This window comes from Mobula hypostoma, chromosome 18, assembly GCF_963921235.1.
Source record: "Mobula hypostoma chromosome 18, sMobHyp1.1, whole genome shotgun sequence".
NCBI classification, from domain to species: domain Eukaryota; kingdom Metazoa; phylum Chordata; class Chondrichthyes; order Myliobatiformes; family Myliobatidae; genus Mobula; species Mobula hypostoma.
Genome location: NC_086114.1, coordinates 34,976,083 through 34,988,771, shown reverse-complemented (window position 1 = coordinate 34,988,771; position 12,689 = coordinate 34,976,083). Strand labels below are relative to the sequence as shown.

The 12,689-nt window shown below is 42.7% G+C and overlaps 1 protein-coding gene across 3 annotated transcripts in view; it reads left to right on the top strand.

Annotated features, from left to right (window-relative positions):
* LOC134358454 (paladin-like) overlaps nt 1-12,689 on the top strand; it is a 292,622-nt gene that overhangs the window by 100,027 nt on the left and 179,906 nt on the right. For all 3 annotated transcript variants that reach the window (XM_063070695.1, XM_063070694.1, XM_063070693.1), the window contains one exon: nt 3,004-3,079. In XM_063070695.1, the coding sequence (XP_062926765.1) occupies nt 3,004-3,079 (76 nt within the window). The remainder of the gene's footprint in view (nt 1-3,003; nt 3,080-12,689) is intronic.

Sequence of the window (12,689 nt, the reverse complement as noted above, 5' to 3'; positions counted from 1 at the left end):
ATGAGACAGTTAGCATCTGTGGGATTTTTTTTTGAGTTTCTTTAATTTCTACCTCCCACTGCATCCAGCTTGAGATGCAGGTTTCAGACTAACTTCCTGTGATCTTGCCCAATACAACTTTGGACCTCTGTATAATGTGTATGACAGTGAGTGCATGCTTAACATCATACTGTTTACTACACAGTATACGTTGTTTCGACCCCATTTCTGTCTCATTCACTGCTGTTAGTTGAACACTGACTCCCACAATAAAGAATGTCTTGTTGTTAGCCTAATGAACAGTGAATCAAAAGAGGATATAGACACTACTCCTTGTGCAGTAAACAGCTAGTTGACAGTGGCTAGTGCTGGCTGCTCATTTCATTCATGCAGGTTACATGAGGTTGCTCTGCTGCCTGCATCTGAAGTAATAGATGTGTATTAATCTCTCGTTACCTTCCCTTACCTGATTTAGCAACCCATCCTCAGCCTCACCCTGTTCCAAATGAACGAAAGCCATAGTCAGATTGTTTAGTCTGATTTTACTGATTAATTTTTGGAAGATGCCACAGTTCTCTCTCCCGAAAATCCATCATCATTTCAGTGTTTATATAAAAGGGATGTATTTCTCGTTGTTTTATTTGAACTTGCCTTCTCTATTTATTTTGAATAACTCGCACTACGTCAAGGGCCTTGAAGTGAACGTGTTCTGTTTAGGATATCATCGCTGTTTGTTGATAATATTTTCGAAGGCTTGTTGTCCAAATTCAGACTGTGATCCAGACGAACATGGTTACAGTGCTGAATTCCAAAAGACAAAACCGAGCCTAAGCATGGTCCCATGAATATCAAAGCTACAATAGATGAGTTAACCTGATATTAGGGGTTGAGAAAGAAATGATAATGTGAATACCAGCAGAAACCCCTGGTCTTCTTCAAAGACTACCTGTCTAAATGAGCAATGTGTGGTCCCAGTGGCCACACATTTTAATTCCACGTCCCATTCCCATTCTGATATGTCTATCCACGGCCTCCTCTACTGCAAAGATGAAGCCACACTCAGGTTGGAGGAACAACACCTTATACTCTGTCTGGGTAGCCTCCAACCTGATGGCATGAACATTGACTTCTCAAACTTCCGTTAATGCCCCACCTCCCCCTCGTACCCCATCTGTTATTTATTTATATACACACATTCTTTCTCTCTCTCTCCTTTTTCTCCCTCTGTCCCTCTGACTATACCCCTTGCCCATCCTCTGGGTTTTTTAACCCCCCCTCCCCTTTTCCTTCTCCCTGGGCCTCCTGTCCCATGATCCTCTCATATCCCTTTTGCCAATCACCTGTCCAGCTCTTGGCTCCATCCCTCCCCCTCCTGTCTTCTCCTATCATTTTGGATCTCCCCCTCCCCCTCCCACTTTCAAATCTCTTACTAGCTCTTCCTTCAGTTAGTCCTAACGAAGGGTCTCAGCCCGAAATGTCGACTGTACCTCTTCCTAGAGATGCTGCCTGGCTTGCTGCGTTCACCAGCAATTTTGATGTGTGTTGCTTGAATTTCCAGCATCTGCAGAATTCCTCGTGTGAGCAATGAGACCTTGGTTTAGTGTGTCATCTGTAAGACAATACCTTTTGAGAGTATTTCTAAAATTATAGAGTATTTGAATTGGTTAGATAGTGTCTCTGCTGCTTTGCTGTTGGTTAATATTTAATCTTAGGTGTTAATTGTGGCAGTTACAACAGACCCTTTTATACACTGAGTTTGTACTGAGTGAAGCCATTCTACAACAGGTACAGTTGTCTCAAGTTTAATCGTCATTCAATCATACGTGAATACCCATGAGTACAGCCGAATGAAACAGTGTTCCTTCGGGGCCAGGGTGCAAAATAATGTGCCAGCAGTCATACACAGCACAAGGCACATATAAGATAACAAGTAAACTTACAATCACACACAAAAAATAGCCCAAGTCCCTAATAGATATGTACTGTAAATTGATGGTGTAATGGTGTTGTTGGCAAGAACTGGCAGTTTTCAGCAGTCCGCAGACAAATGCACGCATGCAGTCCAGCTTGTCATTCCACTGATGCCACCACCGACTGGCGGAGGGGGGGGCGGCGCTTAGCATGGATGCCATGTTTCACCACCTTCAGTGCTTCTTCCCTTGGACTGCAGCAACAGGCAAACCCACAGCTTGAGGCCTAGTCCTTGCTACAATCGAGATTCCATAGCTTCCCTGCCTCCTGTCACACCAATAAACAAGGGAAATGGGTTTTCAACATTTTACGTTATCAGAGTCCAACAGGGTCTTGTGATCACAAGAGAAACATTCAAGACAATCACTCGCTGTTAGACTGCATATGGCATTCGCCTGTCGACTCCGATGCCTTCCTGTTGCTGGTAGTAACATGGTCCACACAAAGTCCAGCTCCTCTGCCAGTGAGCAGCTTGCTCATGGGGTAGGCCTGTAGTACTTCAAGTTCTTAATGCTCAGCATTGTCTTGTGATTGTAAAAAGGACACCTTTGATTGGCTTTCCCCATCCCTCCTGCAAAGCTGATGTGTCTGAATGCGCTGCCATCTTACCAGAGGAGTTAGTGATTTAGGTCAGCTTCATAGTGAAGTTAGTGACCTGTCAAATTCACTTGAATCTATGTTGCAATACCATGAAGGTGGCAACATAACAGTTCACAGTAGGGTGGATTTTAAGAATAAATGTTGCATTCACTGTTTCTATTGCTGAGTGTGCATTCCAGGAATCCTGTTTGATTTTACTGATAACGGCCTCAGCTTCCAAAGTTCCTGGGACCAGGAGCGTATTCAGTCTGTAGTGAATTCAGATGAACATTAGAGGAGAAAAAATATTTTAATTTTGTCTTGGCACATTGTCCATTCAGCATTAAACCACACCCACAGGTTCTGGTGATTAGGTTATAGTTGTGAATAGATGGTTACACTGATATGGACTCATGATGTGTCCTATTATATATATATAAATGATTAAGTATTTTTTGTTGCTTGATATTATAGGTACCATCGATTGCCACTGTCCTTGGATGGGCTGCAGCTACAAGCACAAATAGACACGTTTATTAATTCACTCAGGGTAAGTGTGTACTATTGTTCTAAAATATGATTGTTGCAAATTCCTGAAGCAGCAGACACTGGATGTTTGTAATAGCTGTAACCTGGTTGTTATCCTTACCCTAGTTAGAAGTTTATAGATTCAAGTACCACTCAACAAAATTGAGCACGAAAGCATGGGTGAACACTATGCTTGGGCACTGATAAGATTGTCACCCTTTTGAAGCCAAAAGGGAACACATAACCTCAAACTCCCAATCTAGGGATAAACAAAACTCTGAGGCTCTGCTGCACTGTTGAAGAAAATGTCCTTCAGATTAAATCAAGGCTTGGCTTCGCCACTCAACCCAAGTCATATATCAAAGAAGATCCAGGAATGGAAGAACTAATATACAAAGACTGTTTGATGGCTCTGGGCCTTTACTCACTGGAGTTTAGAAGAATGGCCGGGGGGGGGGGGGCATCTCATTGAAACCTATTGAATATTCAGAGGCCTAGATAGTGGGTGTGGAGAGGGTGTTTCCCATAGTGGGGGGAATCTAGGACCAGATGTCACAGTCTTAGAATTGATGATCGCTTAGAACAGAAATGAGAAGTAATTCCTTTACCCAGAGGACAGTGAATCTGTTGAATTAATTGCCACAGATGGCAGTGGTGACCATGTCATTGGGTATATTTGAAGCAGAGCTTGATAGGTTTTTGATTAGAAAGGTTACGGGGAGAAGGCAGGAGAATGAGTTTGAGAGGGATAATAAAGCAGATAATAGAATGCTGGAGCAGACTCAATGAGCCAAGTGGCCTGATGTTGCTCCTGTGTTTTATGGTCTAAGAGCAGGAAAAATTGACCCCATATCCTCCCCACTGTCTTATCATTTACCAAAATCATGAACAAAGGCATTTTGATTACATAAAATGAGAATGCTGAGAACTTGCAGCATCAGCCAGGAGAAAAACAAAACCGATGTTTTGGTTCAAAGACCCTTTATCAAGTTAATGTGTTATACATGTACATTCAGTGGACACTTCATTAGGTACACCTGTACACCTGCACCTTAATGCAAATATTTAATCAGCCAGTCATGTGGCAACAATTCAATGCATGCAGACATGATCAAGAGGTTCAGTTAACACACATCAAAGTCACTGGTGAGCGCAGCAGGCCAGGCAGCATCTCTAGGAAGAGGTACAGTTGATGTTTCGGGCCGAGACCCTTCGTCAGGACTAACTGAAGGAAGAGCTAGTAAGAGGTTTGAAAGGGGGAGGGGGAGATCCAAAATGATAGGAGAAGACGGGAGGGGGAGGGATTGAGCCAAGAGCTGGACAGGTGATTGGAAAAAGGGACTGGGAGATCGTTTTGCTGGACACCTATGCTCTGTCCACCAGAGAAAGCAGGATCTCCCAGTGGCCACACATTTTAATTCCACATCCCATTCCCATTCTGATATGTCTATCCACGGCCTCCTCTACTGTAAAGATGAAGCCACACTCAGGGTGCAGGGACAACACCTTATATTCCATCTGGGTAGCCTCCAACCTGATGGCATGAACATTGACTTCTCAAACTTCCGCTAATGCCCCACCTCCCCCTTGTACCCCATCTGTTATTTATTTATATACACACCTTCTTTCTCTCTCTCTCCTTTTTCTTCCTTTGTCCCTCTGACTATACCCCTTGCCCATCCTCTGGGTTTTTTAACCCCCCCCTCCCACTTTTCCTTCTCCCTAGGCCTCCTGTCCCATGATCCTCTCATATCCCTTTTGCCAATCACCTGTCCAGCTCTTGGCTCCATCCCTCCCCCTCCTGTCTTCTCCTATCATTCTGGATCTCCCCCTCCCCCTCCCACTTTCAAAACTCTTACTAGCTCTTCCTTCAGTTAGTCCTGACGAAGGGTCTTGGCCCAAAACGTCGACTGTACCTCTTCCTAGAGATGCTGCCTGGCCTGCTGCGTTCACCAGCAACTTTGATGTGTGTTGCTTGAATTTCCAGCATCTGCAGAATTCCTCGTGTTCAAGAGGTTCAGTTGTTCAGATCAAACATCAGAAATCTGATCTAAGTGTTTGATGGAGGAATGAGGTTGATGCCAGAGGGGATGGTTTGAATATCTCAGAAACTGTTGATCGATCACCTGGTATTCTCACACACAGCAGTCTCAAGAGTTCACAGAGAATGGTGCAAAAAAAACCAAAACAGAACAATGAGAGGCAGTTCTGTGGGCAAAAAAATGCCTTGTTAATGAGAGAGGTCAGAGGAGAATGGCCAGACTGGTTCAAGCAGACAGAAAGGTGACAGTAATTCAGGTAACCACATGTTACAACAGTGGTGTGCAGAAAAGCATCACTGAAAGCACAACACATCGAATCTTGAAATGGATGGGCTACAGCAGCAGAAGACCGCACCGGGTTCTACTCCTATACCTAATAAAGTGGCCACTGAGTGCATTTTCTTCAGAGAGTGGGAGGATGGAGAGTAGACAGTGTCAGTGATAGGGTGCAGAACAAGTTGGTCAAAAAGCACTGGGAGAGAGTGAAAAGCCTGCCAAAAAGTGAAAAGACAAATTTTCCAAGTAATGCTAAAGCATCTGCAAAATGTGCAGGAAATTTGTTTTATTTTGAGTTAACCTGATTTTCAACAGCGCAGTAATGTGACTTGGAGTCGTGCAAATAATCTCCAGTGTTTTGAATGGGACATGAGCAGTCTGTGCTCCCAATCTGATTTAATAGATCCCACACCTTCAAGAGGAGATGGCTTGTTCTCCCTGGTATTCGGGGAGAATGCAGGAGAATTTGGTTGAGAGGGATAATATTCTGGTATTCTAAATGTATTTAATCCTCACTCACTATTACCAAGAAAAGATTATGTGATCTTTATTTATCGCATGTGTTTCTTTGCTATAGTTTCCAATTGTTACCACTTTTCCTTATCAGAGTGACTACATTTCCAGGGTATTTCATCAATAAGGGGTGATGTGAAGTGGCATAAGAGCAGCTATATTAATGTGTCTTATGGCAGCAGGAGAATTCAAATTCATTTTTAAAAATTCTTATGATAATAGAAATCTGAGTAGTGTTGAATTGTTAATAAAGTATTTCTGGAAAGTTAACCTGATGCTTCTTTATGAGAGTCTTAATGCAGGCAAGTGGGATTTGTGTATAGATGGGCAAAAAGGTTGGCATTGAAATGATGGGCTGAATGGCCTGTTTCTGTGCTTTTTGACTCTGATTGTAAAATGTGGTTGATTAGCATATGTTGACCTAGGAAGCCACTCATTTGTATTAAATGCTGTCTCCCTACTCAACCGCACTGTGACTGCACCTTCATCTCTCAGACTGCAGCAGTTCAAGGAGACAGCTCATCCACAGTTTCTTGGGGATCAACAACGAATAGGCAATAAATATTCAACTTGCTAATGACACCTAGAACATAGCTCTTTCAAGGAGACTTCTGCAGTTATGCAGTGGGTCTTATCAGTGGTAAAACAATGGTACATTAACATAGCAATTTCTGCAGTCATTCATATAGACAGGGAGATGAGACAGAGTTTGCCTGTGGGAAATATGCCATGCTTTCATTATTTTCCCTTTAAATACCTTTATTTATATACCCTACATTTTTGCCTCGTTTTGCTTTCTGTAGACAGACCTGTGTGCTGGTGTACTTCCTGTTATCAGTTTGTTTTTCCTGTACGTAGTACTTTTTGCTGGTCTTATCACTGTTACAGCCAGGGCAAACAAAGAGCTTGGGCAGGCTGCTAGTGAATTACAAATGGTGAAAGAAAATGAACTTTTGTACCGGTTTTGTGTTTGGCTAATATTGCAGTGAATGACATTTCTGATTTGAATACTATAAAAACGGCAGTGTTTGCTTTCTCCTTCCTCTCAGTTACTGAAAGCCTCAAGTCCTTTTACATCAGAACTTATTCAGTACCTTACTTGCGTGCAAGGTTTCACAGTTCTAGCAGGCTTTCATGGTTCTGTGCGGGAGGAAGTAACAGGCTGAATACAGAATTTACTCATTACCTTGCAATGTTTGTCAAAAACAAATAACAAAGGCAGCCACAGATGCAAAACATAATCCCATTTTTAAAATTCAATTCAATGAAACAAAACCTTAAATAGTCAATTGTTAGAGTTTAACAGAAAAAGACATGAAACTGGTGTTACTTGCGTGTAATGTTGCGATGCAAAGGTTAGTGGAGAATTTGAAATGGGAAGAAGTGGAGTGAAATTTGGAAACTTGACTTTTTAAAGTGTTACTTAACAAGCAAATCACATATGGATGGTGTTGATAAACTCCGGCGAGAAAAATCCTTCATTACCCACTATGGGGCTGCTATACATGTTTTGTGAGAGTGGAGATGAATGAGAATAAAAACAAACAAATCCAGAGGAGATCAAAGTTCTTATTGACAGTGTTCTGCTAGCTGTTAAAATGAATACCTCTATATATAAAATTCAGGGTGCACATGTTGTCAGTGGGCAAATAACTGCACAGCACAAGATTTTTGTGCACACTGGTCATTACAAATTAGAGGGAACGGTGGGGATGGGGGGGCGCGGAAAGGAGGTGATAGGATGAAGCCAGGCAAGAGGGAAGGTAGTTGGGTAGGGGAGGTGTATGAAGTGAGAACTGGGAGGTGATAGGTGGGTAAGTGAAAGGCTGAAGAACCATAGAACACTACAGCACAGAAAACAGGCCATTTGGCCCTTCTAGTCTGTGCAAAAACATTATTCTGCTAGTCCCATTGACCTGCATCCAGTCCATAACCCTCCTGACCTCTCCCATCAATGTACCTATCCAATTTATTCTTAAAACTTAAGAGTGAGCCCGCATTTACCATGTCAGATGGCAGCTTGTTCCACACTCCCACCACACTCTGAGTGAAGAAGTTCCCCCTAAACCTTGCCCCTTTCACCCTAAAGCCATGTCCTCTCGTATTTATCTATCCTAATCTAAGTGGAAAGAAGAAGGAATCTGATAGGAAGGAGATAGAGAATCACTCTCTATTGCTAAAGGAGATACTGTAGATAGGTCTAATTGTAACCTTAATCCCACACTCCGGCCCATACCTGCAACACACATAAAAGTTGCTGGTGAACGCAGCAGGCCAGGCAGCATCTCTAGGGAAAGGTACAGTCGACGTTTTGGGCCGAGACCCTTCATCAGGACTAACTGAAAGAAGAGCTGGTAAGAGATTTGAAAGTGGGAGGGGGAGGGGGAGATCCGAAATGATAGGAGAAGACAGGAGGGGGAGAGTTCGAGCCAAGAGCTGGACAGTTGATTGGCGAAAGGGATATGAGAGGATCATGGGACAGGAGGCCCAGGGAGAAAGAAAAGGGGGAGGGGGGGAAGCCCAGAGGATGGGCAAGGGGTATAGTGAGAGGGACAGAGGGAGAAAAAGGAGGGAGAGAAAAAGAATGTGTGTATATAAATAAATAAATACTGGATGGGGTACGAGGGGGAGGTGGGGCATTAGTGGAAGTTAGAGAAGTCAATGTTCATGCCATCAGGTTGGAGGCTACCCAGACGGAATATAAGGTGTTGTTCCTCCAACCTGAGTGTGGCTTCATCTTTACAGTAGAGGAGGCCGTGGATAGACATATCAGAATGGGAATGGGACGTGGAATTAAAATGTGTGGCCACTGGGAGATCCTGTTTTCTCTGGCAGACAGAGCGTAGGTATTCAACGAAACGGTCTCCCAGTCTGCGTCGGGTCTCACCAATATATAGAAGGCCGCATACCTGGCTACCTTTTGCACACACTTTTTCTTTCCCTGCTTTCCTTATTAAGAATCTATCTATTTCTCCCTTAATCAAAGCCTCTTCTTCCACCATCCTTTGAGAAAACAAATTCCAAAGACTCTTCACAGTTAGCCAAAAAAAAATCACTTCTTAAATGTATGACCTCCCATTGTTAAACAGTGATTCATGGTTCAAGATTTTCCCACAAGAACAAACACCTTTTTCAGATCCATCCTGTCAAGAACCCATAGAGTCATTCAGATTTCAATGTATGGCCATTCCAGGCTGTAGCTAACTTTACCATAAAATTCCAGAACTAACCCTTATGACTTCTGTTTCAGAGTAAGAACCAGAATCAGGTTTATTATCAGAATTAGAATCAGGTTTAATATCATTGGCATATGTCATGACACTTGTTGTTTTGCAGTAGCAGTAAAGTGCAAACACATAAAAGAAAAACTATAAATTACAATAAGAAAGAGTGCAAAAAGAGAACAAATAAGTGAGGTAGTGTTCATGGGATGGTTTAGAAATCTGATAGCAAAGGGGAAAAAACTGTTTCTAAAATGTTGAGTGTGTGTCATCAGGCTACTGCACCTCAATTCCTAATAGATGCAATATGAAGAAGCTTGTCCTGATTGGCGGGAGTCCTTAATGATGGATGCTGCTTTATTGAGGCATCAACCTTTTGAAGATGCCTTGAATGCTGAGGAGGCTACTGCCCACATGGAGCTGGCTGAGCTTACAACTTTCTGCAGCCTTTTCCAATCCTTCAAACCAGACAGTGATGCAGCCAATTAGAATGCTCTCCACGGTACTTCTGTAGAAATTCTCTAGAGTCTTTGGTGACATACCAAGTCTTCCCAAACTCCTAATGAAATCTAGCCTCTCTCATGCCTTCTTTACAATTGCATCAATATGTTGGGCTCAGGATACGTAGATCTTCAGAGATGGTCCCACCCAGGAATTGAAACTGCTCACTGATACTATCAGTCATCATCACTGACATCTGTTGTGAAATTGGTTCTTTTGTGGTTATAGTATGGTGCAATACATTAAAAAAAGCTATAAATTACACTGAGAAATGTATTTTTAAAAATACTTGTAGCACAAAAAGAGAGCAAAAAGTGAACTACTATTCATGGTCCATTCAGAAATCTATATGGACTATGCTGACTAAGAATTTACAGAAAGCTTAGTCAGCCTCATTGATTTTATGGTTTCCATAATGGGAATCTAATACCTTACTTACTTTAACCTCTACTATATTCAGTACCTTGCCTTTTACTTTCCCGCATGTTAAAATAGGCATGCCCAACGACGCAGCTGGTTTCTTGTTTTTTGTGAGCCACTGCTGCAGTCGGGTGTTTGTTCCTTTGTCACTGAAGGAACAACTTCTGCCAGTGTTACTGCTATGACCTCAGTCTTTTTGTTAAGATATGTTTTATAGTTCTGCTCACTTTTTTCCCTCTTCAACATTTAACTTGCTGGTTCAGCATTGATTTAAAGAATAAAGCAGCACATTCTTTGCCTGCTCTAGCAAGCTCTGGGACAATCGTTCATTTGCCTATTAGGTTATGTTTGGCACTTATCCACTCTGGCATTGAATTGCAAGATACAAACAGCAAGGCCTTCCATTAGAACACAAGTGTGTACGAAATAAAGGCAGGTGTAGGCCATATACTTCTTGAAGGCAGTGACGGATGATCTGCAGATGCTGGAATCTAGAGCAACAGACAAAATGCTAGAGGAATTCAAAGGGTCAATTAGTATCTGTGGAGGGAAATGGTCATTGACATTTTGGATAAAGACCCTTCTCCTGTACTGGAAGAGTAGAGGGGAGAGAGCCAGTATAAAGAAGTGAACAGAAGGGATGGAGCAAGAGATATGTGGATCTAGGTGAGGACAGATGATGGGCAAATGGAGGAGAGAAGAGTAGAAATAGTCAAGGAAGCTGGGAGATGATTGGCGGAGGCAAGAATAAGTTGCAGATGATAATGAACTTGTCTCTGCATACCTCAACTCCATTTTATTCGCCTTGATTCAGTCTCTTTCCACTTAGATGTATGACATTTCACATGCTCTTGATCTCTCCAACAATTTTTAATACCCTGGCGTTGATCGCCTAATTTGCACCCTGGATATTCAGTCCCTATACATCTCTATTCCCCCATCAAGAAGGCTTCTCTGCTTCTTTCTAGACATTCAGCTCTGCTGTCATAAGGATCGTTACAGAAAATCTTTCCTACCAAATGCTATAAGCATATGCAACAGTCCATCTCTGTGCGACAGAAGAACACGCATTAAAGTACAATAGTTTCTGCTTTATAATTTCATACATTATTATTGGACATTATTATTGTGTATATAATTATTTTGCATGTTATTATTAGTTAAATCTGCACACTGCTAGTGTGTTTTTAAATATTCCTGCTGCAATGAAGGAATTTCCCACTTGGGATCAATAAAGTACTTATTATTATTATTACTACAACAGACCTAACCAGCTCCCCTCCACCACCGCCCTCTTTCATCTGGTGGAACTGTCCTTACACTCAACAATTTCTCTTTCAGCTCTGCCCACTTTCTCAATCCCAAAGTGTAACCTTGGGCACCTACATAGGTCCCAGCTATGTCTGTCCTTTCGTTGGGTATATGGAGCAGTTCATGTTCCGTGCCTTCACTAGTAATGCTCCTCAAATCTTTCTGTGCTACATTGACACCTACATTGGTGCTGCTGCATGCGCCCATGCTGAGCTCGTCAATTTCATCAACTTTGCCTCCAACCTCCATCCTGCCCTTAAATTCATTTGGTTAATTTCTGACACCTCTCTCCTTTTTCTTAATATCTCTGTTTCTATCTTTGGAGACAGACTGCCTACTGTTGTATTTTATAAATCTACTAACTCTCACAGCTATCTTTACTTTACTTCTTCCCACCCTTTCACTTAGAAAAATGCTATTCGCTTTTCTCTGTTCCTCCGTCTCTGCTGCATCTGTTCCCAGGATGAGGCTTTCCTTTCCAGTATGTCAGAGATGTCCTCCTTCTTCAAAGAATAGGGTTTCTCTTCCTCCACTATTGATGCCACCTTCACCCACATCTCCTCCATTTCCCGAACATCTGCACTCCTCCCATCGCCTTAACGAGGACAGAGTTCCTCTTATTCTTATCTGCCACCTCAAGAACCTCCATATTCGGTACATAATTCTCCACAGTTTCTGCCTTCTTCAATGGGATCCTACCACCAAACACTTCTTTACTTCTCCCCTCTCTTTGTTTTCAGTAGGGATCGCTCTCTCTGTGGTTCCCTTGTCCATTCGTCCCTCCCTATTAATCTCCCTCCTGGCACTCCTTGCAAGCGGAAGAAGCACTGCACCTGCTCATTCACCTCCTCCCTCACAATCTTTCAGGATCCCAAACAGTCCTTCCAGGTGAGGCTGTATTTCACCTGTGAGTCTGTCAGGGCCATCTATGCTATCCAGTGCACCCAGTATCGCTTGAATCGGGGACTCCAAGCAACACAGAGGAGATGCTGGAGGAACTCAGCAGGCCGACATGTCGACAATATTCTTTTCCATAGATGCTGCCTGACTTGTTGAGTTCCTCTAGCACCTTGTGTGTGTTGCTTTGATTTCCAGCATCTGCAGATTTTCTCTTGTTATAGATTGAGGGACTGCTTTGTTGAGCACCTTCACTCTGTCCACAAGTAGGATCACCCAGTGGCTAACCATATTAAGACCAATCCCAATTCCCATTCTGACCTGTCAGTCCATGACCTCCTCTACCGCCAAGGTGAGACCACTCTGAGGTGGGAGGAGCTTCACCTCATATTCCATCTGAGAGGCTTCCAACCTTATGACATGAACAGCAATTTCTCTAACTTCTGTAAAT